General features: G+C 47.2%; 1 protein-coding gene and 1 long non-coding RNA gene across 5 annotated transcripts in view; both read left to right on the top strand.

Moving 5' to 3' along the window:
* The first annotated feature begins 4,429 nt into the window (after positions 1–4,429).
* Positions 4,430–10,273, top strand: LOC116554951. Its single transcript, XR_004270329.1, has 2 exons — positions 4,430–5,518; positions 10,140–10,273. It is a non-coding gene; the product is annotated as an uncharacterized LOC116554951 (long non-coding RNA).
* A 663-nt stretch (positions 10,274–10,936) lies between these two features.
* The window catches only part of CD6 (CD6 molecule), a 53,681-nt gene continuing 37,894 nt past the window's right edge, over positions 10,937–26,723 (top strand). For 2 of the 4 annotated variants that reach the window (XM_032283264.1, XM_032283263.1), the window contains exon 1: positions 10,937–12,253. In XM_032283264.1, the coding sequence (XP_032139155.1) occupies positions 12,205–12,253 (49 nt within the window). In that variant the 5' untranslated portion in view covers positions 10,937–12,204. The remainder of the gene's footprint in view (positions 12,254–26,723) is intronic. The other 2 variants (XM_032283262.1, XM_032283261.1) reach the window with 1 other exon arrangement.

Genomic DNA, 26,723 nt, shown 5'->3' with positions numbered 1-26,723 from the left:
CTCAGAAAAAAAAAAAAAAAGAATTGAACAAAAAGGATATGATCTAATGCTAACAGACTGAGAAACCCAGCAAGGCCTATCTGTCTAGATTCTTCTTGGCCTCTCTGTGCTGCATTCCTTCCTTCTGGGGATAGGATGGGCCTCTCTTTGGAATGGGAGTCTTACAACCTATATACAGTCAAAGCCAAACAAAGATAATTTCTTTATGGCCAGTTTTTATACAGAAAGGTGGACGGAAACTTAGAGAAATATAATTAGGTTTTATGGCTGACTTTGGGGGAAAGGGGTTCTGCTTCTATGGCCTGCCTTAGGGAGGAGGGATTCCAGTTTCTATGGCTAATCTTGGAGGGAAACGGTACTGAGAGATAGGAGAAAAACATTTGAGGATGAATGCAGTGTATCACACCTGTAATCCAAGCAGTTTGGGAGGCCTAGGCAGGCAGATCACCTGAGATCAGGAGTTCGAGACCAGCCTGGCCAGCCCCGTCTCTACTAAAAATACACACACAAAAATTACCCGGGCTTGGTGGCAGACGCCTGTTATCCCAGTTACTCAGGAGGCTGAGGCAGGAGAATTGCTTGAACACAGGAGGCAGAGGTTGTAGTGTGCCAAGATTGTGCCATTGCACTCCAACCTGGGCAGAGAGAGAAACTGCATCTCAAAAAAAAAAAAAAAAAAAAAGAAGAAGAAAAGAGGAAAAAGAAAAACGTTTGCTTCTGAGGCTACTGTGGAGGACTTTATTTGGGGTATTGTTTTCTAAGCCCCAACAGGGAATTTAGGAAAGAGCCACTGACATGGATGCCTTCTGTGTGCAGATCACAGGAAGCTGGAAGGGTTAGACCATTCGGCCAATGGATTATGGACCATTGACAGGGCAGCTGTATATGAATGGAGTGGACAGATGTGAATATCAGGTCCCCCTCCTGGGAACCTAAGACCTGACTGGAAAAGGCCAGAATGATGTGACTTAGCAGCATCAAGACAAAAACAATAGCCTTGGGATTTTTTTCAACAACAGTAACTTCAAGATGGGTTGACCTTTGGGCCACCCTAGGCTACAGCATGGCAGTGGTTGTCAAGCTAATGTGATGATAGGTGACTTTTTTCTTTTCCTTATTTTCCAGAGTCCCTCTAATGTAGTTCTGAGACTTTGATTTTTGTATAAAGGTTAAATTTGGGATCAGGGGACATCACTCTGCTAGACCCCAGGCTGATTAGTTCCTTCATGGAGCGTTCAGATCAGTGAACACCACACCTCAGTTGAAACTGATCAGGCACCTTAGAATCCTATACATAAGGGAGAATGGACAGCTGGGCTTGCCCCTTGAAAATGGCTTACGTGTCTCAGGCAATGCTTAGGAGAAGAACTAGCTCAGATATTCAAGATGCTAAGTTTCAGCTCTGAGCACCATGTTTCTTCTCTCCCTTCTTAAAGGGAGGTTCATGGCCCTCTAAGGATTCCTGAGACCCTTTCAATGGTCCACGAGGTCAAAATTATTTGCATATCAACATAAAGATACAATTTGCCTTTTTCATTGACATAATTTGCCTGGAGCAAAAGCAATGTTGAGTAAAACTGCTTGTGCCTTCACATGAATCAAGGCTGTGGCACCAGGCCAGGGGCGGTGGCTCACGCCTGTAATTCCAGCAGTGTGGAAGCTGTGACAGGCAAATCACTTGAAGCCAGGGGTTCAAGATCAGTCTGGCCAACACGGCTAAACCCTATCTCTACTACAAATACAAAAATTATCCAGGCATGGTGGCACATGCCTGTAGTCCCAGCTTCTCGGGAGGCTGAGGCAGGATAATCATTTAAACCTGGGAGGTGAAGGTTTCAGTGAGCCAAGATCGTGCCACTGCACTCCAGACTGGGCTAGAGTGAGACCTTGCCTCAAAAAAAAAAGCAGTGGCGTCAAGCTGCAGTAGGAGCTGTTGGATTTTTCATCCTCATGCATTCAGAAGATGCATTCTGTTACTTAAGAATGTCCTAAGTGAAGCAGTTAAATTGTTAATATTCCTTTTTTTTTTTTTTAAGACAGAGTCTCGCTCTTGTCACCCAGGCTGCAGTGCAATGGCGCCATCTCCACTTACTGCAACCACTGCCCTCTGGGTTCAAGCGATTCTCCTGCCTCATCCTCCCGAGTAGTTGGGATTACAGGCGCTCCCCACCATGCCCAGCTATTTTATTTTTGTTTACTTAGTAGAGACAGGGTTTCACCATGTTGACCAGGCTGGTCTCGAACTCCTGGCCTCAAGTGAGCCGCCCGCCTCGGCCTCCCAAAGTGCTGGGATTATAAGCGTGAGCCACCATGCCCAAACAAATTATTAATATTCTTAAAGCACAATATTTATTCTATGTGACAAATGAGAAGTAAGCACAAAGACTCCTGCCGAATACTACAGTATGAAGGTTGCTCTGGGAAGAACACTTGTGCTATTTTTGGATTGCCAGCTGAACTAGATTTTTCCCCCATGGAACACCATTTTTACTTGAAGCTGTGGTTATTCAGACTTCAAAATTTGGCAGACAGCTCTTTGAAAATGAACAAAACGAGCCTGTCACTTGAAAGAATACGACAGTATTTGTTGCCAATGAGGAAATTAGAGCTAAGTAAAAATTCAAATGTTAGAAAACCCGTGTCATGATCTTGACATCTTCCTGATACTTAAGGTTTTCTGATGGGATCAGAGATGATATCAACGAATGTGATTTTCGATGTTGTGTAACGAAATATGTCAGCATTTGGAAGATCCGTGTAACTTCCGCATCTGTGAACCAGTATGTTCAACAGTGACAGAGCCATGTTTTCACAAAATCATGCCTGGATAAGAGATCCATTCAAAGTACAAGATAGAACAATGGACTTTAAAAATATGTAAAAGGTCATTGATATGATTTCACATTTCATATCGGAACTAACCTTTAGAAACTATCACTTGCCAACTTTTGTCATGGTATCAGAGAAGAATATCTACAATTACTTTTAAAAGCCTCTTAAAATACTCCTCCTTTTATCTACTCCATATTGTGATGCCAGATTTTTTCCCCTATACTTCAACCTAAATAACATATCTCCACAACTTAAATGAAGCAGATATGAGACTCCAGGTGGCTTCTACAAAGCTGGATGTTCAAGACATTTTCAAAAATATAAAATAATATTGCAATAATTTTTTTTTTTGAGATGCAGTGTCACTCTGTCACCCAGGCTGGAGTGCACTGGTGCCATCTCGGCTCACTGCAACCTCTGCTGCCTGGGTTCAAGCAATTCTCCTGCCTCAGCCTCCCGAGTTGCTGGGATTACAAGCACCTGCCACCATACCTGGCTAGTTTTTGTGTTTTTAGTAGAGACAGGGTTTCATCATGTTAGCCAGGCTGGTCTTGAACTCCTGACCTCAGACGATAGGCTTGCCTTGATCTCCCAAAATGTTGGGAATGCAGGTGTGAGCCACTATGCCCGGCCCCCAATAATTTTGTGAGGTTTGGGATATATAGTAATTTTTCACAGAAAATGTTATCTATATTGACGTATAATGAGTTTGTGGTTGGTATTTTAAAATTAATTAAGTAAATATTTAAAATATCTCAGTTTTCTATTTAAACTCTTTTTTTTTTAATTTTTGTGGGTACATAGTAGGTATATATATGTGTGTGTATATGTATGTATATTTCTGGAGTACTTTTTTTTTTTTTTTTTTTGAGACAGTCTGTCACCAGGCTGGAGTACAGTGGTGCTATCTTGGCTCACTGCAACCTCCGCCTCCTAGGTTCAAGTGATTCTTCTGCCTCAACCTCCTGAGTAGCTGGAATTACAGGAACACAACACCACGCCTGGGTAATATTTTTGTATTTTTAGTAGAGGTAGGGTTTCGCCTTGTTGGTCAGGCTAGTCTCAAACTCCTGAGCTCAGGCAATCCACCTGTCTCGGCCTCCCAAAGTGCTGGCATTACAGGCGTGAGCCACCGCACCTGGCTCACCTGAGGTATTTTGATGCAGGTACAATGTGTCATAATCACATAGGGTAAATGGGGTGTCCATCACCTCAAGCGTTTATCTTTTCTTTGTGTGACAGACAATTCAATTACATGCTTTTAGTTATGTTTAAATGTACAATAAATTATTATAGACTGTAGTTACAGTGTTGTGCTATCAAATATTAGTTCTTATTCATTCTATATAGCTCTATTTTTGTACCCATTAACCATCCCCACTCCCCCACCCCCACTACTCTTCCCAACCTCTAATTTTTTTTTTTGAGACAGAGTCTTATTCTGTTGCCCAGTGCAGTGGCACAATCTCAGTTCACTGCAACCTCCACCTCCCAGGTTCAAGGGATTCTCCTGCCTCAGCCTCCCAAGTAGCTGGGACTACAGGTGAGTGCCACCGCGCCTGGCTATTTTTTTTTTTTGTATTTTTAATAGAGATGGGGTTTTATCACGTTAGTGAGGATGGTTTCGATCTCCTAACCTTGCGATCTGCTCACCTCCCAAAGTGCTGGGATTACAGGCATAAGCCATCTCGCCTGACCAGTTTTAATTTTTAATATGATAAATATCAGTAGATAAGACCCACATGAACAAAAGTTCTTTGGGGTTCCTCTATAAGTTTTAAGACTATAAAGGGGTCTTCTGATAAAAAAAAAATGTGAGAACTGCTGCCCTCTGTATGCTAAAAGGGGAGAAATAAGCTCCATAAGGATCTTGGTGGCTGCCATATTGGGAAAGATTTGAAGCGTCCCAAGGTCTGGGGCATGTTGAGACATTATCTGTAGGGTAAAAACAAGCTTTTGTACCTCGCATCCCCCACCACTAAGAACGAGACACAGCACAGGGTAGGTCCTTCTAGGTTTTAAAGCGTCCTGGGGAATTCTGTCGGACCATTTATCACGTGACTTGGGGGGCTGCCAGTGCTGAGTAGGACCCAGCACAAGAGAAAGCTCCGTGGCAGGTCCAGGCAGTGGTGCAAGCTGCTATGCCGCCCTAGTACAATCGTGTCTGGTCACATCTGAGATACCCACATGGATAAGGGCGCCATATGGACTCTCTGGAAGGCTTCAAAAAAGAGGATTTTGCAGCACAAATCTCTAGGGTGCCAAACCAAAGCCATGGCTCCTGCAGCAGAGAAATGCTTGTCATTTTAAAACGACATCCTGGGGTGCTGCTGGGCCCTGATAGAGGCTTGTGCCTGACGATGGGTCACCAACAACTAGGGGACCACAAGACCCCATCACAAGCTGGGTATTGCCATACACACCAGGTTATAAGATCTGAGGAGAAGGGCAGCAGCTGTCCAATTGCTTCAAACACAAGCAGAACCAGAAGGCACAAGCAAGTTACATGAACAGATGGCACCTGCCTCTTTGCATCCATATTTCTCTTTTGACTCACATCTATGGCCTTGAGAGAGCTCCTTTTGATAGAAGAGGGAAACTTCAGACCTGGTTCACAAATGGGGCAGCACAAGAGGTTGTTACTAACCAGAAATGGACAGAAGCTGCACTGCAGCCTCACTCAGAGGTGGCTCTGAAGGACAGTGGTAAAGGGAAATACTGGCAGTGGGCAGAGATGGGAGAGTACCTTTGGCCATTCACTGTATATGGAAGGACAAGTGGGTTGATGTGTGGATATACATGGGCTCCTGGGCAGTGGGTTGGAAGGAACAAGACTGGAAAACCAGAGATAAGGATATCTGGGGTAGAGGCATGTGGATGGATACAATGTGTGTTAATGCCCAGCAAAGAAGCTCTACCACAGGGAGGCCTACGGCTATCAACAGGACATTAGGCTGGGTGTTGTGGCTCATGCCTGTAATCCCAGCACTTTGAGAGGCTGAGGTGAACGGATCGCAAGTTCAGGAGATCGAGACCATCCTGGCTAACAGGATGAAACCCTGTCTCTACTAAATACACACACACACAAAAAAAAAAAAAAAAAAGAAAAGGAAAAGAAACAAACCAGCCAGGCGTGGTGGCACACACCTATAGTCCCAGCTACTTGGGAGGCTGAGGCAGGAGAATAGCTTGAACCCAGGAGGTGGAGGTTGCAGTGAGCCAAGATCGTGTTGCTGTGCCCCAGCCTGGGCAACAGAGCAAGACTCTGTCTCAAAACACAAAAAAGGACATTGGCAGCTTTTCTCCATGGCCACATCAGTGCTGGTGCAATGGGACCACACATGGGGCAGACAGTCACGAGAACCATTTCGGAAGTCTAAGATCGAGTACCAGTTGTACGTAGTGTGACCAACTCAACAATGCATCCTTTTATTGACTTTCCTCCTTTTCCTATTTCTTTCTCTTTGTTCCTCAACCCATTCCCTTGGATCACATTCCCATATCACCTGTCGCAAACAAGCCCTTGTTCCAGGCTCTGTTTGAGGGGGAAGAGGCTAAGCTAAGACACCATGCATGTACAATTGTAACCCCTGTTCAGCACTCCCAGCCTCTCTTACACGGCTCTGCCTTTTTTTTTTTTAATATAATCTATTTATTATGTCTATTATTTATATGTTTCTCTCCCACTAAAATGTAAGCTCTGTAAAAACAGGGATATTTCTCTGTTTTGGCCCGTGTAGTGTCCCAGCACCTAGAACACATGATAAAGTTGTGTTGAATGAATGACTATGTGATTAGCGCTAATGTATATACAATTAGATGTTAAATATTTAGAACATGGTAGAAAATTCCGGGCCTCAGGAAAGACAAGGTTTGACTGTGGCTGATTTGGAGACTGTGGTCAGGATAGAGGAATTTCAGGATTCAAGAGACTAAGGAGTGTGCGTGGCTTGGCCCAGGAGCAGGGCTGGTCCAAAATTCAGAGTCTGATAGAACCAAACCTTTTCCTACCCATGGTGCCATGTTTCAGCCAAAGCCCATATACTTGTACCACAATCTCCCCAGCCCTCCCCATAAAGGCTGAATTCCGTGTGGTTAAAAGCCCAGGGTCTTCATCCAAACAGACCTGAGTTCAAAGCCTAGCCCTACTAGTTCTTAGTTGTGGGATCTTTTTTTTTTGAGATGGACTTCCACTCTTGTCGCCCAAGCTGGAGTGCAATGGTGCCGTCTCAGCTCACTGCAACCTCTGCCTCCCAGGTTCAAGCAATTCTCCTGCTTCAGCCTCCCAAGTAGCTGAAATTACGTTTGCTCACCACCAGGCCTGCCTAATTTTTTTGTATTCTTTAGTAGAGACGGGGTTTCATTATGTTGGCCAGGCTGGTCTCAAACTCCTGACCTCATGATCTGCCCGCCTCAGCCTCCCAAAGTGCTGGGATTACAGGCATGAGCCACCGCACCCGGCCAGTTGTGGGATCTTGAGCAAACTACCTATCTAACTTCAGTGCCCTTGTCTGCAAAGCTGTGCTAAGGACACAGTCTATTTGGTTGAGTTGCAGTCAGAATTGAGGGTTAAGATTCCATGTAAAGTATTTGGCACGATAGGAAGTGCTCACTGAGTATCCGTCAGCATTAAACTCCCCTGTGCCACATGGTGGGGGTGGCGGCCTTTCGGTTCTAGGTCCTCTCTTCCTTCTGGTGGGAGAGTCAGGCTTCCCTCAATAATGTTGTTTATTCCATTTTGCTGGGTCAAGGTCAGGAGGGAGATACAGTCTGGATGAAAAACTCCTGAGTCCTCTACAGGATGCAGAGCCACTGGGTGTCCCTTGCAAACTGAGTTCAGAAGGTCCTGCTCCAAGAGCTTTAAATAAAAATGAGCTCACTGATTTGGACACCCAGCTGGGTACACCTTTCAGCTTCTGTTTTGAAGCTTCATGTCTGTGAAACATGGGCTGCTTGAGTTGTTTCATGTCAATCTAGCTGGAACAAGACTCACATTGTGCTGTCTTGCCTCTACTTACCCTGTGTCCTTCCAGGACCCCCTCCCACCACCCAACACCGGAGCTACCTGCTGAAACCTACCAATCCTTCAGTTTGTCCTGTTCTCCCTATTTCATTTCTTTCTTTTCCTTTCCCGCCTCTTTGGCTTTACAGCAGGCTTCTCTCGCCCAACAGGTTCCATTTTATTGTTCAACTAGTTTAACATGCATGTTTAATTGAACAAGGTCAAACGGTAGTCAATATTTTGCCCTCCCACCAAATAATAGAACTTTCCCACTCTGTCATTCCTCACCAATTTGTTATTGTTTTATGGTTTCTTTAGTTTTATCTCATTTTTTTCTTTTTCTTTTTCTTTTCTTTTTTTTTTTTTGAAACTGAGTCTCACTCTGTTGCCCAGGCTGGAGTGCACTAGTGCAATCTTGGTTCACTACAAGCTCTGCCTCTCAGATTCAAGCAATTCTCCTGCCTCCGCCTCCTGAGTAGCTGAAATTACAGGCACACCTGGCTGATTTTTGTATTTTTAGTAGAGACAAGGTTTAGCCACGTTGGCCAGGCTGGTCTCAAACTCCTGACCTCAAGTGATCCACCCACCTCAGTCTCCCAAAATGCTACGATTACAGGCATGAGCCACCAAGCCCAGCCTATCTCATTTTTTCCTAACCCCATGAATTGGTCATTTTTGTCATTGTTTTATGCTATCAATGCTGATTCAATCCACTTCTGTGTTGACACATTTCTTTGCTCACCATTCTTACTTGAATCTTAGCCTTGTTTTCTGAGATTGCCTTTTTTACTCTTGAAGAACATCCTTTAGAATTCCCTTAGGTGAGAGTCTATTAGTTATAAATGCTCTCAATTTTCATCTGAAAATGTGTCTTTTAAACCTTATACTTGAAAGAAAAGCAAAATTGACAGCTATTTTTCATCAGTACTTCGAGACGTTGTTCCATTGTCTCGGGGCTGTAATAGTTGATGTTGAGATGTTAGCTGCCCATCTTCCTCATCATCACTCCATCTTATGTCTAGTGATCAGCAGTTTTGCTACCGGAAAGTTTGACGTAGATTTGTTTCTATTTATCATGCTTGGGTTGGGGAAGCTTCCAGAATCTGAGGATTGTGTCGTTCATCAATTCTAGAAATTTTTCATTTCCTTCTAGAACTCTTAGTAGACATATTTAAATCCTTGTTCCTTGTCTATGTCTCTTAACCTCGTTCAGATTTTCCATCACTTTGTCCTCCTCTGCTCCATTCTGGGTAAGTTCTTCAGATCTGTTGTTCAGCTCACTAGTTGTCTCTTCAGCCATATTCATCTGCTGTTTATTTTTATTTATTTATTTATTTTTTGAGACAGATTCTCACTCTCTCAGCCAGACTGGAGTGCAGTGGCGCAGTCTTGGCTCACTGTCACCTCCATCTCCTGGGTTCAAGCAATTCTCATGCCTCAGCCTCCCATGTAGCTGAGATTACAGGCATGCGTCACCATAGCTGGCTAAGTTTTGTATTTTTAGTAGAGACAGGGTTTCACTGTGTTGGCCAGGTTGGTCTTGAACTCCTGGCCTCAAGCCATCAGCCTGCCTCAGCCTCCCAAAGTGCCGGGCCTTAATCTACTGTTTAATCTGTACATTGGGCTTCTATTTTCAAAAATTATGTTTTTACATAATTGCTTGCTTCTTTTTCCTAAATCTTTCTGGTCATTTGTAGTAGTCTCTTGTTCCTTATCAATACTTTCAGTTAACAGCTTTTAATTCTTTAAGCATATGAAACATCCTGATTTCACATTCTGTATACCATAATCCAACATCTAAGATGTGTTTGAAGGTCTACATGTTTAGTTTATTACTTTGTGCCACCTCGTGTCCCGTGTTTTATGATTTTTCTTTTTTACAGCCATGTGAACTCATGTTCCATGAAACTTTTTCTGTGGGATTTCTTTGCGTCATGAATATAGGGTGAGTTACTCCAGAGAGGATTTTCTGCCACGTGCTTAGGGAGCTATTGTTTACCTTACTTTAAATGCTTATATTACCTTTTGTTTGGTTGGTTGGTTGTTTTGTGGTTGTTTTTGCCATACAGGTACCGTGAGTTCCACCTCCAGGGCTGTTAGTCAGTAGACTTGTGGTGAGGGGCATTCAGGGTTGACGTTTATTTTTCTCCCACTCAGAGTCCATGCAGAGTTGGGCAAGCTCTGTGTCAGCTCCCTATAAGGAATTTTTCTCTCCAAGTTCTCCGCTGTGGATGTTATATTTTAGTGCTGTTTGTTTAAGGTAGAGATTTCACATTTTGTTTTTCACTTTGATTTTGTGTTTCAGCTTTAACTTTTGTCCATGTTTGTAAGACTGAAGTTCTTGGTCAACTGGATCAACAGATAATTCGCTGGCTGTGATCTCTCTGGATTTTTGTTTTGTTATCTTTAAATATTAATATATACAGGGTCTCATTATGTCCCCCAGGCTGTAGTGCAGTGGCACAATCTTGGCTCACTGCAGCCTCGACCGCCTGGGTTCAAGCAATCCTCCCACATCAGCCTCCCTAGCAGCTGAGACCACAGGTGTACAACACCACGCCTGGCTAATTTTTGCACCTTTTGCAGAGATAGGGTTTCACCATGTTGCCCAGGTTTGTCATTTTTGACCTCGGATAATTTTCTTCATTTCTTGCCGCCTCAGGTACACGTTTGAAAACATGGTTTACAATATTTTTGTGGTGTTTTGTATTAGGGGAGTTTTTCATCATATGCTGTCTTCCATATTGTCAGAAATGGAGTCTAGCCATCCTTCCTGGCCCATTTCAAACGGGTTTCTCTTAGGATCAGGAGACCTCACATGATGTGTGTCCTACCCTGGCCTGTGGTTTGGTCACTTGTGTGTGAAATCCATGCTCCTTGAAGTCAGGAATATAGTTTCCTCTTTTTCCGTTCCACAGAGTCCAGTCCAGAGTTCTGCACACCAAGTCTTTGTAAATGAATGGAATTGCATATGGGAGCTCAGGCACCCATGCAAATCTGTACTGCCACCAGAGGGCAGCAGCAGCAGGTGTCAGCACTGGGACAGGACTGGGTGGGGTCTCAATCTGGTGGGCGGGGGGGTGGGGAGTTGGCTGGCTCCATGTGGCTCCAATACCTGCCACATCAAATGCCTACACCCACCTTTAAGACCAAATCCAATGGAGGAATACTCCTCCCCATTCCACATGTGGGGGAAATGAAGACAGGCAAGGATGCAGGAAGTGGGAGGCCAGGGGAGCTGGACCCGGGATGGGGTCAACTGGGGCAGGGCCAGGATTTGGAACCAAACCCCTTCTGGACTTGACCGATTTCAGGGTCCTGCTTGGACAACCAAATTATCTATTCCTGTGTTCATTCAAGAACATTATTCAGCGCCTACCGTATGCTCCACAGGGAGGACCGTGGTTAATTAAGCACACTTGGTCCCTGCCTTCTTCACATCGCGTCAGTCTGCTGCAATGCAATGGGACAACTCAGGGTTTCTCAGGCAGCCCTGGGCTTCCTTCCTTCAGCCCCTCGCTCCTGCTGTTCCTCCTGGCCCAGAGGCCTCCCATCACTGCTGCTTGTCGAAATCCTGCTCAGCCTTGTAGACCCAGCTCCCATGCCTGACTCCCGTAGAGGCACGCCCATTCTGGTACCTGGAGATGGCAGTGCTGGCCCCACTGTGCCATCTCAGGGGCGGCTCCCACAGGGCCTTGGCTCCCTTCTCTGTAGAAGGACTTGTGGGATGGTCGTCTCTCAGGCCTTTCCCAATTATGTTTCTCAGAGGAGAGACTTAGGGCATCGAGACTACACCTTCCTTTGCAGCCACCATTGCACCTAAGGTTAAGGTAAAACTCGGATTTAATCCATGCGAGCCAAATTCCGTGGACTGGGACAGGCCATGGGTCATTCACTCCGTCTTCCAATATGTATTGATTGATCAGCTACTACGTTATCAGTTCTTCCTTTTGGGCCACCAGAAATGAGGCATGGCCCTCCACTTCCCTTCTTAGAAGACCCTCGGGGAAGTGTGTTTGTGTGGAGGTATGTGCATGCATGTGTCTGGCTCTGTGACTCTTGGGGTGCAGCCTGGATGGGTGGGCTCTCAGCACAGGCAGCTGGGGCTCTCCCCACCAGCCCCTGTGACAGCAGCCCAGCTTCCTGCAGACCAAAACCACAAGCAGAACAGGGAGGCGTGAGAGACACTCACAGGCTGGGTTTGGTCGCATGCGTGTCAGAGCAGAGAGAGTAGAGAGACACAGGAACAGGAACAGCAAAGGGCAGAGCAGACCTGTGCCAGGGACGCACAGAGACCGTGTCCGCCTCCCGGGCCCACGATGGTGCTTCCCACGGGCAGCCACGAGTAGCCGCCAGAGACAGCTCCAGACATGTGGCTCTTCGTCAGGATCACTGGATTGCTGATGGCCGCCCTCTCAGGTAGTCCCCCTTCCCTCGTCTCCTGCCACTCGTGCTGGAGGAGCTGGGTCCTGCCCTCTCGTTCCCCTTTCTGGTTGTTTCCTTGTGGTCTTTTAGGCTAAAAGACCTTTCTGGGGTCTTTTAGCCAAGGCTATACTCAGGTACCAGGGAGCTCCAGTTTCTGGGGCTTGGAGAGGACAGAGGAGCCCTCGAAGGCCCAGGGCTGTGCCCAGACAAGGCTCCCTTTCTGAGACGCCTCCTGGAGTGAGAGAATTCGGGAAGCATGCTTTGTGCCTTACCAGCGGGTCCCCAGGGTGTGAGGTGGGACGTGCCTCTCCCACCCTTAAACTCAGGAACTCCCCCATTTCCTATTTCTTGCCAACTCTTAGGAAGGAACACTTCACCTTCCAGAGAGGCAGGACCATCGATGGTGGTACTTTCAATGCTGAAGCTGAGGCTTGGGGTCCATCAGGCTTTTGCCAATCACGGGAGAGCACCGCCCAAAGCAGGACTCAGGGAAGCCAAGGGGAGTTGTGGACAGCCAGGCGCCAATGGCTTTGGCACAACCAGATAGGGTAGCCTAGGGCATAAGCGAGCAGGAAGGCCACCCCCACGTCTCAAGATTCCCCCACAAATGACAAGGCACCCTGGCCACCTGGGCCAGGGAATCAGATGGCCAGAAGATTTGGGGCACTGGGCTGTGCTCCCCAGATACTTGCTGGCCCCTGTTGAGTGCAAGGTCCAAGCTGGCAGGACCTGGGCAGGGGCCTGGAGATGCAAGAGAGCCTGACCCCATTGAGCTCTCACATTTAGGGGGTTGGGGAGACTGGTATGGAAACAGAATTCTGGGCCAGGGGAGTCTGGGCCCACCCTGCAGCCAGGGAGCCAAGTGCTTTCATTTTGTGGTGGGGGAGACCCAGGAAGACCCTGTCGGGAGGGGCTGTCGAGCTGGCTTGGAGAATGGGTACATGTCAGGAGACTCTGGGCAGGGGGTGCTCTCCTCTTTGCCCTGATCCGCAGGTGTGTGTTCCAAGCCCGTGGCCTCATACTGGTTCGGGGAAAGCCATTTGGCTCTGGGAGCAGGCGCTTGTGTGCCTTCAGCCCTGCGCATGTGGCTTTACCCCACTAACTCTACCAGGAGTTCCCAGAGCAGCCGCTCTGGGAGTCCGGCTGCCATCTGCCCCTGAGCTGAGACAGACTGTCCAAGAGCGGCCCCCTTTCCTCTTCCCCACGAAGCCCAGCCACAGGCTTAGGAGCAAGTGAGATCCAAAAGATCTTCAGACCAGCTCCTTCTCAGCTTTCCAGCAGGAATGAGAGCCAGGGGCTGAGCAAGGCACCGGGTGCCCTTGGCGTCCGAGCCATGGCAGCTGGCTCAGCAGCCAACTGGGAGAACTGGCTTTGCATGGTGCCCACAGGAGAGGCGGGAACCCAGGGGACTGGGCAGAGCTCAGGGAGGTCGAACAAAGTAGCCCTGGAGCCTCCGAGCTCCCTCGCTTCAGTCTGCCCCACCCCCCGCAGCTCCTGCCGGACCTGCTCCTTCTCAGGACTGTCATCCACTTTGTGCTCTTGAAACTGTGTTGATATTTACGTGACTCACTTGTTGTTATCAATGCAAGCTCCGTTTTGAAAGGAAACTTGACATCTCTTTTGTAAGTGGAAAATCAGTATCATTTGCCATAAGTAAAGGGTAAAGGGAAGCATAAAAGTAAATGGTGGTAAAACCCAATTTGTATTATGCTTTAGCAAAAAGTGAAAAGATGGTGAAGACCCAGAGCTCGTCCTCTGAAAGGCGAGACGAGGGAGGGGAGAGGAGATGACCTCTGGCTCCAGTAGCCATTGTCTTCTTGACTTTGCAGAAGGACTGAACACACCGTGGGCAGGGAATAATTTTCTCACTCTGCCATCTCAGAGCATTAAACACGGCTTCCATAAACTTTCCCGAGGGTTGCCAGGGGTGTGTGTCTTATGAAAAATATGGCCTCTCTGGGCAGAAGGAAGACTGCACCTTCAAGCCACCCCCTGCCCCTCTCCAGGGCTGATGCAAGGGACACAGAGCTGCTGCACCCCAAGTCTGGCTGAGCTTTTCTTCCTCTGTGTCCGGCTCAGCAGGTGCAAACCCTACAGAACCTGACCCTCGGAGGGCAAGGTTGACCCACATCTACTTGTGGGGAGCTTGTGTTGGGCCGACCATACTGGGGAAAGGAGACTAGGGCCTCCAGGGAGAAAAAGAAGGGGAAAGAAAAATGACAGCAAAGAGGGAGAAAAGGGAACTGGGAGAATGAAGTGCCTTTGGAAGTTCCAGGCCTTCACCCCAAGAACTATGTCGGGGTGAGGCTGCCTGGCTCTGCCCTGGGACCACAGGCAGGTGGAATCCTGCCCTCCTCTGCCCTGGCAGACCTGGCCAAAGCCTCGCAGTGCTTGGGCAAACCTCCCCTCTCCTTTCCTTTCTAACCCCAGCACGTGGTCTATCTCCTCTGCCCGGGCAGCCTGGGTTCTGGGCCTGGACTTGGTTTGTGTTGTTGGTTTCTGTTGCTTAGAGATTCAAGCCTCTGGTTCTCTGCCTCGGTCTCCTAATCAGCCAACTGAGGATGAATGAACAGAGAGAATGAGTTAGAAGCCCTTGACGGGGAGGGTGGGATGGCATCATGAGACCCCAGGTTCTGCCCTGGTCCCGCCTCTATTCATCGTGTGGCTGTGCGTCTTTTCTTCTCCAGCCCTGTTTTCTCGTCAGTGGAATGGGGGTGCTTTGTTCAGACAATCTATAAGAAAGGTTTTGTCCAGGCTGAGCGCAGTGGCTCACGCCTGTAATCCCAGCACTTTGGGAGGCCAAGGCGGGCGGATCATGAGGTCAGGAGTTCCAGATCAGCCTGGCCAACATAGTGAAACCCCGTCTCTACTAAAAAACAAAAAACAAAAATTAGCCGGGTGTGGTGGCACACGCCTGTAGTCCCAACTACTCAGGAGGCTGAGGTGGGAGAATCGGTTGAACCCAGGAGGCAAAGGTTGCAGTGAGCCGAGACTGCGCCGCTGCACTCCAGGCTGGGTGACAGAGTGAGACTCCATCTCAAAAAAATAATAATAATAATAACATAAAAGAAAGATTTTGTCCAGGCCTGACACTATGATGCAGTAACAAAGACCCAGGCCTTTCCCACCAGGGCAGTGCTGAGTCCCATGGCTGTAACAGGCCTCTCCCGCCAGGGCAGTGCTGAGCTCCGTGGCTCTAATTCCAACCGGGCTGCTTTTGTGTATGAGAAGGCTGTTTGTGATTACTTTTAAAAAAATAGTAATTCTTTAAGTAACAATTTTTTAATTCGTCTTTTCCTTGATTTGTGAGTTCAACATATTAATCATATTTTATTTATAAGTCCTGTAATTTTGATCAATGATTTTTGATGGGCCTTTGATTAATATTTGAGCAAATGACGTTGAACAGAGGAAGCTTCCTTAAATAATAAATACCCTTACAAATGTAGCTAATCAAACTCCTTTAGTTCTGTGCTGTTCAGTAGGTAGTCACTACAATCATGCATTTAAAATGTGATAGTCTGAATTGAGATATGTAAAGTGTAAAATATACGACAGATTTTGAAAATGAGTTTAAAGAAAGAATGTACAATATCTCAATAAATTTTATGTGATTTATGTCGAAATGATAATTTTGATAGGATGAGCTAAATGAATTTTATTATCACAATTAAGTTCATATATTCCTTTTTACTTTTTAAAAATGGGGTTCTTGGTCTGGTGTGGTCGTGTACGCCGGTAACCCCAGCACTTTGGGAGCCCAAAGCAGGAGAATCACTTGAACTCAGGAGTTCAAGACCAACCTGGACAACATGGCGAAACCCGATCCCTCCAAAAAAAATTCAAGAATTAGCCTGGAGTGGTGGTGTGAACCTGTAGTCCCAGCTACCCGGGAGGCCGAGGTGGGAGGATGGTTTGAGCCCAAGGGTCTGAGGCTGCAATGAGCCGTTATTGCGTCACTGCACTCCAGTCTGGGCGGCAGAGGAGACCCTGTCCCAATAAAAAGTAGGGGGAGGGGGGCCCTGGAATATTTAAAATTACATACGTAACTTGCATTATATTTATATTGGATAGCACTGCCTTTGATACACTAAACCACATTTACAAATATAATGAATTCCACATTTTATAGAGTAAGAAACAAAATGTTCCCAAGAATTTCAAAGAATGCTTTCAGAACTAAAAAACTAGCATAAGCGAGGTGAGTATTAAGTTATTTTAAAAATTGTTTACAGATATAGGTGGTAGAAGAGCAGTTTTCTTACGTGGATATATTACGCAGTGGTGAGGTCTGGCTTGTAGCGTACCCAGCACTGAAATACTGACCCTTGTACCCAAGAAGTAATTTTCATTCCTCACTCCCCTCCTGTCTTCCCACCTTTTGGAGTCTCTGATGTCTCCTACTCCATTCTGTAGGTCTGTGTGGACATGCTGTTTGGCCCCTAAGTGAGAATGTGGTGTTTGACTTTCTCTTTCTGAGTTATTTAAAGTAAATATTACGTTCTCTTAAATATTCTAATGTTACAGACATTGTCAAATTCTCTTACATTTTCTACTTCAAAATTGAAGTCAATATCCTGCTCATATTCATGAGGAACTCAATAGCCAAATGTTTTTAAATATCACGAATATAGGACTTTATACACCAACCCACGGAACTTGACCCATCCCCTGGGCTGCTGATGGACGCATGTGTGCCCTTGTTGATAGCCCGTGCCCTCCAGTTGGGCTGGCTCCTTTACCTATGACCTCTGAATCCAAGTTATACGAACCTAATCCCCTACATCTGCTCTTCATCTGGCCTTACTGCTTGATTGGACTGAATTAAACACACGTGTTGGCTTTTCTATTCTGACCTCTTTTCACATTCTTCCTGCCTGGCAAGACTTCATCTCATAGATGCATAAATCATGTATGACAGGCTTCTGCATCCTTCTTCTGGCTTGGCTTGGCTCTCTGGCCGCAGGTCAATGACTGATGAGGACAGTTAGTGTGGTCTTCACTGTTTTTTGGCCATGGAAAGGGGTAGCTCCTAGGGCACTGGAGCTCGAACTTTACAGAGGGATCTAGAAGGAGTGAGAAACACTGCCCACGGCCCTTCTCGTTCAGACCTTATTTATTTATTTATTTATTTATTTTATTTATTTTTGAGACGGAGTTTCGATTTTGTTGCCCAGGCTGGAGTGCAGTGGCGCGACTCACCACAACCTCTGCCTCCTGGGTTCAAGTGATTCTTCAGCCTCCGGAGTTAGCTGGGATTACAGGCGTGCACCACCACACCCGGCTAATTTTTTTGTGTTCTTAATAGAGATGGGGTTTCTCCATGTTGGTCAGGCTGGTCTTGAACTCCTGATCTCAGGTGACCAGCGCCACCTCGGCCTCCCAAAGTACTGGGATTATAGGCGTGAGCCACCGTGTCTGGCCCAGACCACATTTATTAAGGCCTTATTTATTATTTGTATAGAACACTCAAGAATTAAATTCAGCCCCCAGCTGTTAGATTCTGAGCTAAGGAATCAGCCTTCTTCCTGGGGCAAGGAAGAATAAATAGGTGTCCCCAGTTGTCCTTGGGCCTGGAACTTGGAGGGTAGACTTCCCAGGTACGTGGCCACCCTCTCCCTGCCTGGACCACAGGTGGGACACCACGAACGTTAACATCCATGCCATGTGCTCAGGCCTGCCCTGAGCAGACCCTGGTGAGGCTGGGATCCCCAGGTCACATCTACTTCCTCAGCCACTGTGGCCTCCAGGCCCTCCGTCCTCTGCTCAGCACTGGCCCCTCTCCAGACTCAGGGCATGGTAAGTTTTCCAGAGTAGATCTTCCCAGGGAAATTTTATTCCAGTTCACCTTCCTGGTGTTGGCCAAAGTGTCATCCATCTGGCAATTTCCTTAATGTGATTTCCCTCCCTTTCTTCCTTCTTTTCTATTTTTTTTCCTTTTCTTTTTTTGAAACCCGGTTTCACTCTTGTTGCCCAGACTGGAGTGCAGTGGTGCGATCTCTGCTCACTGCAACCTCTGCCTCCCAGGTTCAAGCTATTCTCCTGCCTCAGCCTCCCGAGTAACTGGGATTATAGGCATGTACCACCAAGCCTGGCTAATTTTATATTTTTAATAGAGATGAGATTTCTCCATGTTGGCCAGGCTGGTCTCGAACTCCTGACCTCAAATGATCTGACCACCTTGACCTCCCAAAGTGCTGGGATTACAGGCGTAAGCCACCATGCCCAGCTGTCCTTTTCTTTTCTTTTTATCTTTTCTTTTATTTTCCTTTCCTGTCTCGCCTTGTCTTGTCTCTTTCTTTCTTTTCAACAGTCTCACTCTGTTGCCGAGGGTGGCACACAGTGGCACGACCATAGCTCACTGCAGCCTCAAACTCCTGGGCTCCAGGCATCCCCCCCACCTCAGCCTCCCAAGTAGCTGGGATTACAGGCGCCTTATACCATGCCTGGCTACTCTTTCTTAATTGATGCTTTAAAATGTAAATACATCTATTTTGAGAAGAAACTTTATATCACTCCCTTAAAGGGAAAGCCATTATAAATCACCATCATGATTATAATGGTGAAAATAAGCACAATGGAAATAAAACAATGTCATTACATTCTAGCCAGATGCATTTGCTGCTTTCCGTTTCCTCAAAAGGGAAGGTTGTAGATGTCAGAGCGATATTAAAGGCTAACCCCATGGGAGGGTTTCTCCTCCAAATCTGTAATCAGAAAGCCTGAAAGGGAAATAAAGGGCGAGCATAACTTCCTCACCATGTAATACAGTGGTATATAATGCCAAGTCAATGACCACTTAAATCATTATGCATAGTTTTGGGTATGTGTCCTTTGGAAATACTGATCCAGAGAAAGGACAAAAGGGGTGGGCACTGTGTCCCCCGACAACACGGAGCCTGGGGACACTGACTGCTCAGCTGCCTGGGGTGACATCCTGGACATGAGACCCCTATTTCAGGTGCTCCCAAGCACCCTGGGAAGTCCCTGAATTTTCCCAGTGAGTCTTGAGGTTGGGGGGCACCCAAGCTCATGTCCCCTGATTCAGCTCTCGGAAATGGCCCCTGCAGTCTGGGGAGGAGAAGGAACCCTGAGGAGGGGTGAGGTGGGTGGGGACTTTTACAACTAGCTCTGGTCCTAACTTGCTGGGGGATCTTGGGCAAGTTCCTTCTATCTCTGGCCCTAGTTTCTTTCTTTCCGGGAAAAAATGGGTAAATTGAACACTGAGGACCCAGCCCAAACATACTTGTACTTTGTGTATGTTCCTTGAGGCTTTAAAGGTTATGGAGTAGGGCATCTGGCTGTATAGAGCAGAGATCCGGCCACTAGACATTTAGTGTCATAACCCCAGCCGCCACCCTGCCGTATAGAATCGTGGACCCTGGCATGAGGCAGATGTGGGTTCTGAATTCCATCTCTGCGTGGCCCCAGGGTTGTTTCTCTGCCTGATGCTAGAGATAAAACAGCTCACCAAAGTAGGCAAGTTAATTTAGGTGATGTATCTGAAAACAGCCGAACAAAACGCAGTGCTCAAAGCTGTTAGCTTATAAATCCTATGCAGCGAGACCAAAGATAACCCCTTGTGTATGTGGTGGTTAACGTAGTGCTGTTTGCACAGTGAGCTCCGTTACCCACATAGCAACCTCATTTTATAGATGAGGAAACTGAGGTTTAGCGAGGCTAAGAGGCTTGTCCAACATTTGTAGCTAGTAAGTGTGAGGACTTGAGCTTGGGTCTCCCAGCCAGCAGGCTGGTGCTTTTTCCGTTGAGTAGGAGTTGCCTGGCTTGTTTGTAGCTGGCCGCCCTATGGGCTGTATCCTAGTATAGGGTTTCTCCCCAGACACCATCCCCTAGCCTTGCAGTCTCACCCCTGAGTCTAGGGACAGCCCTGAGGGGCCTCTGAGGTCCTGGGCCCCCGGAAGTCTTCTTAGCAACAGATGGGATCACGTGTGGCTGCCTCCCTCATCATGGCATGCCCTCATGGGGTTTGCCTGGGGGCTGCCATGCACCTTGGAGCCAGGAGGGAAGGCAAAATTAAAGAGGTACCATGAGCTGGGGAGAGCCTGCTGGGCTGGAGGCTCTCACTCTACATCTTTTTTAGATGGAATCTTGTTCTGTTGCCCAGACTATAGTGCAGTGGCACAATCTGGGCTCATTGCAACCTCTACCTCCCAGGTTCAAGTGATTCTGCTGCATCAGGCTCCTAAGTAGCTGAAACCACAGGTGCACACCACCATGCCCAGCAAATTTTTTAAATTTTTAGTAGAGATGGGGTTTCACCATGTTGGCGAATTTGGTCTTGAACTGACCTCAGGTGATCCTCCCGCCCACCTCAGTCTCCCAAAGTTCTGGGATTACAGGCGTGAGCCATGGCCCTGGGCCTAGGCTCCATATTTTCATATTCATTCAGTGCCTACTGTGTGCCAGGCCCTGTGCTGGCACTGCCATGGGGCATGAAGGTTTTCCCTTGAACACTTTATAAAGTGTCATGGTAAGACACACCAGCACCAGTCTGGGATAGGCGTGGCAGCAGGTGCAACCCAGTGACATCTGCAACCACCACCCGCTGCTGGGGGCTTAATATTCTCTGAGCACCAGCTATACGTATGCTGTTTCACCCTGACAACGTGGGGACAATCACCCCTTTTTTATAGGTGGGGAAACTGAGGCTCAGAAAGTTATGTACTTTGTCCCAGGCTGGTAGCTATTGCCAAATTTAAATCTATGTCATGATATGTCACCACTGGGGGAAGCTGGCTGATGGGGACACAGGATTGCTCTGCGCTATTTTGGCAACTTCTTGTGAGTCTATAATTTGAAAATAAGAAGTTAAGGGGAGAAAATGGATTTCGGCCTGTTCTGGTGGCACATGCCTGTAATCTCAGCACGTTGGGAGGCCAGTGTGGGAGGATCGCTTGAGTCCAGGAGTTCCAGACCAGCCTAGGCAACACAGTGAGACCCCATCTTTATAAAAAATTAAAAAGTTAGCCGGATATGAGGTGCATGCCTATAGTTCCAGCTACTCAGGAGGCTGAAGCAGAGAATCACTTGAACCCAGGAAGTTGAGGCTGCAGTGAGCCATGATCTCACCACTGCACTCCAGCCTGAACAGAGCAAGACCTTGTCTCAAAAAAAAAAAAAAATTTCAGAAAGAAGGACCCATTCCAAGGCTGGGCACAGTGGCTCACGCCTATAAACCCGACACCTTGGGAGGTTAAAGCGGGCGGATGACTTGAGGTCAGGAGTCTGAGACCAGCCTGGTCAACACTGATCTCACTTGTAGTGTAAAGAAATACAAAAATTATCCAGGTGTGTGTGGGGGGTTCGCCTGTAACCCCAGCTACACGGGAGGCCGAGGCAAGAGAATCATTTGAACCCCATTGCAGTGAGCTGAGATCGCACCACTGCACTTCAGTCTGGGCAACAGAGTGAGACTCTGTTTCAAATTAAGTAAGTAATTAATTAAATCAAAAGAAAGAAGGACCCATTTGAGCAGAAACCTGGAGGTGGGACAGCCCACGAGGAGCCAGCAGAGGGGAGGTGCTGACCAGCCAGTCCTGCTGCTCCCATTGGTCATGCTGGGTGGGCAAGACTGAAATTCCCACAGGAGCTGAGGTCCAGGCTCTTTTCTGCCTTCTGACCCAGACTGGTGTGCCATGAAGATCGATGAATGCCAAGCACAGGGAGTGGCCCAGGGAAGGTGCGCCACAAAACGTACATTTACAAGTGTTAGGCAGGCAGTCCCAGGATCACGTGCAGCGCTCTGCAAATCCGTGAACCTGCCTTCCCCTCCTCACAGCCCTGGGAGGCATGCGCTACTGCTGATACTTTCATTTTACTGAGTAAGTGACAGGCTCCGAGAGATAAAGTGACTTTTCCTAGATCCCACCACTAATAGATGACAGATATTTGGTTTGACCTCATGACTCCAAATGCGATGCTTTTTCCCAGCCCGGGAATTGGGTAGGGTTTGGGCAGGGGACCCCTCCCCACCTCAAGACTCCTACAGGAAAGGTCCGCCCTTCCTCCAGGGACTTTTCACTTCACCACCATCAGCTGGGCTGTCAGGGAACGACGTGGAGCCTGAGTTCTCCCACTTCGGGCTGAGTGGCTTTGCCCAGCCTTTGTTTCCCCAGGTGTAAAGCAGGGCCCATGAGAGCTCAGGGCTGCGTGGGGCTCCCTAGATGTTGGCTGTGGCATGCTTGGGGAAAGGCCGGGCTCCTTGGGGTATTGGGAGAGACCACTGGCCACAGCTGCTGCTTGGACTGGGGCCGGGCAGGTGCTCCCGGGGACAACAGAGGGAGACAGAGGTTCCACCCTCCATTTTGTGTGCTCCTGCAGCCCGACCGCCTTCTGCCTGAAAATGGCAGCTAAGAGAGGCCAAGAGGCAGGAGGCAGGGCTGACGGGCTGAGGAGGAAGCTTCGGGGCTGGGGCTCTGGTCCCGGGGAGATGCTGGGAGATCGGGAGATGGCCCCCTCATAGGAATGTGGTCCCCTGTTTTCCCTCGCATGGGAGGGTGGGTGCCCCTGGGTCTCCACCATGTGTTAGGGGTGGGAGCACATACAAAGCTTTAGCTAATCAGTGTCCAGTCCACCCCCAATCTCCATCAGGGCCCTGAGCTGGGCTGGGGTCTCCAGGAGGTGCCAGCAGATATGGGGGTAGGAGTCTGTGCATGGGCTGGGGACTAGAGTCACGTGGGGACACAGGCTGTAAGAGTGAGGAGGGGTCTCAGGGCTAGGGGCTTCTTGGGGTATCTTGGGGTTCCATCTGAGCACCCCACTTCTGATTTGGAGTCATCTACTGAGCCCTGTGGCAGGGAGGATGCAGAGATGACACTGTGTCCTCAGAGCCAGATGTAAAACCAAGCCTGGCTCTGTTCATTTTACAGAAGGACAGACTGATGGCCAGAGAGCCTAAGTAATGCCACCAGTGACTGGCAGGGCTGGGAGCAGAGGCACTTCTGGTCACTGGGGTTTGGAGGGAGGATTTTTATCTGCACTTCAGAGCCCCTTTTGCTCGGGTGTTCGCCTCTTTCAAGAGGGGTGCCTGGGAGCAGTGGGGGCAGGGACAGGGCTAAGGAAGCCCCCCAGGCCTGGAGGAGGCCCATCCCCCATGCAGTTTGGTGTGCTCTGATTTTCCCTCCCTCCCTCCTTCCTTCAGCCAAACTAAAGGACCCACAGTCACCAAATGGATTCTGCTCTTGGAGAAATGTGTTGCTTTGCCAGGATGGGATTCTAGAAATATCACGACAGTGTCTGAGCTGGAAGAAACCCCAGCGAGCTGCCAGCCTTCTCCTCCTGTCAGAGGAGGGAAGCGAGGTGCAAAGCGGGGAACGCCGTTCACAGGGTGTTGGAGCCAGCCTGAGGGGCCCGGCCTGCAGGCCCTCTTCCTAGCAGGGCATGGCGGGGCCTGTGGGAACCAGGCACAGGCTTCACCCCCCAACCCCGGGGAGAGATTGCAGGGGACGGCTGTGGCCCAGTGTGGCCTGACGTGGTCTGACATGAACGCAGGCGACCCCAGGCAGTGACGTGCTGGCTTCGTGCAGCTGCTTTGCCCAGCCCCTCCCATGGCTCCTCCAGACCTCAGGCTCTGCCTCCTCTTTGTTTTTATTATTATTATTATTATTATTATTATTTTTAAAACAGAGTCCTGCTCTTGTTGCCCAGGCTGGAGTGCAATGGCGTGATCTCAGCTCACTGCAACCTCTGCATCCCGGGTTCAAATGATTCTCATGCCTCAGTTCCCTGAGTAGCTGGGACTACAGGCTGGTGCCACCACGCCTGGTAGAGTTTCATCATGTTGGTCAGGCTGGTCTTCAACTCCTGACCTCAAGCGATCCTCCCACCTCAGCCTCCAAAAGTGCTGGGATTCAGACGTGAGCCACCAAGCCCGGCTTGGTTTTTCACTTAACTTTCAATTTCAGCCTAATTTCAGACTTACCAAGAAGTTGCAAGAATAATACAAAGAATTTCCACGTGCTCTTCCCCCAGACTCTCCAAATGTGCACAATTTTCCACAATTGCTTTATTATTTTCTCTCAATGTGTCTATTTTTCTATTACTTTCCCCTGGAATTGTGAGAGTGGGTTGTAATGTCCCTTCCTCCTAAATACTCCAATGTGTGTGTGTGTGTCTTTTTTAATAAAGACTTTTTTTTTTTTTTTTTTTTTTTAAGACAGGGTTTCACCATGATGGCCAGGCTGGTCTTGAACTCCTGACCTCAGGCGATCCACCCACCTCGGCCTCCCAAAGTGCTATGATTACAGGTGTGAGCCACTGCACCCGGCTCTTTTTTTAAAATATATATATATTTTATTGCATTTTAGGTTCTGGAATACATGTAAAGAACATGCAGGATTGTTGCATATATGTACATTGCCATATATGTACGTTTGCTGCCTCCATCCCCATCACTTATATCTGGCATTTCTCCCCATGTTATCCCTCCCCAACTCCCTCCCCTAGTCCCCCACCACAGATCTCAGTGTGTGATGCTCCCCTCCCCGTGTCCATGTGTTCTCATTGTTCAACACCTGCCTATGAGTGAGAACGTGCGGTGTTTTATTTTCTGTTCTGTGTCAGTTTGCTGAGAATGATGGTTTCCAGGTTAATTCATGTCCCTGCAAAGGACACAGACTCATCGTTTTTTATGGCTGCATAGTATTCCATGGTCTATATATACCACATTTTCCCTGTCCAGTCTATCATCTTTGGGCATTTGGGTTGGTTCCAAGTCTTTGCTACTGTAAACAGTGCTGCAATGAACCTATGTGTGCATGTGTCCTTATAATACAGCAATTTATAATCCTTTGGATATATACTCAGTAATGGGATTGCTGGGTCAAATGGAATTTCTATTTCTAGGTCCTTGAGGAATTGCCACACTGTCTTCCACAATGGTTGAACTAATTTACACTCCCACCAACAGTGTAAAAGTGTTCCTATTTCTCCACATCCTCTCCAGCATCTGTTGTCTCCAGATTTTTTAATGATCACCATTCTAACTGGTGTGAGATGGTATCTCAATGTAGTTTTGATTTGCATTTCTCTAATGACCAGTGATGATGAGCATTTTTTCATGTTTGTTGGCCTCATATACGTCTTCTTTTGAAAAGTGTCTGTTCATATCCTTTGCCCACTTTTGAATGGGTTTCTTTGTTTTTTTCCTATAAATCTGTTTTAATTCTTTGTAGATTTTGGATGTAAGTCAGATGGGTAGATTGCAAAATTTTTTTCCCGTTCTGTTGGTTGCCAGTTCACTCTAATGATTGTTTCTTTTGCTGTACAGAAGCTCTGGAGTTTAATTAGGTCCCATTTGTCTATTTTGGCTTTTATTGCCAATGCTTTTGGTGTTTTAGTCATGAAGTCCTTGCCGGTGCCTATGTCCTGAATGGTTTTGCCTAGGTTTTCTTCTAAGGTTTTTATGGTGTTTGGTCTTATGTTTAAGTCTTTAATCCATCTGGAGTTAATTTTAGTGTAAGGTTTCAGGAAGGGGTCCAGTTTCTGATTTCTGCACATGGCTAGCCAGTTTTTCCAACACCATTTATTAAACAGGGAATCATTTCCCAAGTACTTGCTTTGTCAGGTTTGTCAAAGACCAGATGGTTGTAGACGTGTGGCGTTGCCTCCAGGGCCTCTGTTCTGTTCCGTTGGTCTATATCTCTATTTTGGCACCAGTACCATGCTGTTTTGATTACTGTAGCCTTATAGTATAGTTTGAAGTCAGACAGCATGATGCCTCCAGCTTTGTTCTTTTTGCTTAGAATTGCCTTGGCTATGCAGGCTCTCTTTTGGTTCCATATGAAGTTTAGGTGTTTTTTTCCAGTTCTGTGAAGAAGGTCATTGGTAGCTTGATGGGGATAGCACTGAATCTATAAATTACTTTGGGCAGTAGGGTCATTTTCACAATATTGATTCTTCCTAACCATGAGCATGGAATGTTTTTCCATCTGTTTGTGTCCTCTCTTATTTTGTTGAGCAGTACTTTGTAATTCTCCTTGAAGAGGTCCTTTACATCCTTTGTTAGTTGTATTCCTGGGTATTTTATTGTCTTTGGAGCAATTGTGAATGGCAGTTCATTCTTGATTTGGCTCTCTTTACGTCTGTTATTGGTGTATAGGAATGCTTGTGATTTTTGCACGTTGATTTTGTATCCTGAGACTTTGCTGAAATTGCTTATCAGTTTAAGGAGATTTTGGGCTGAAGCAATAGGGCCTTCTAAATATACAATCATGTCGTCTGCAAATAGAGACAATTTGACTTCCTCTTTTCCTAATTGAATACCCTTTATTTCTTTTTCTTGCCTGATTGCTCTGGCTAGAACTGCCAATACTATATTGAATAGGAGTGGTGAGAGAGGGCATCCTTGTCTAGTGCCAGATTTCAAAGGGAATGCTTCCAGTTTTTGCCCATTCAGTATAATATTGGCTGTGGGTTTGTCATAAATAGCTTTTATTATTTTGAG

The sequence above is a fragment of the Sapajus apella genome, unplaced genomic scaffold (assembly GCF_009761245.1).
Source record: "Sapajus apella isolate SASKATOON/1434 unplaced genomic scaffold, GSC_monkey_1.0 scaffold14, whole genome shotgun sequence".
Taxonomy (NCBI): domain Eukaryota; kingdom Metazoa; phylum Chordata; class Mammalia; order Primates; family Cebidae; genus Sapajus; species Sapajus apella.
Note: the sequence above shows the minus strand (reverse complement) of the source record. Positions and strands in the feature narration are given on the sequence as shown.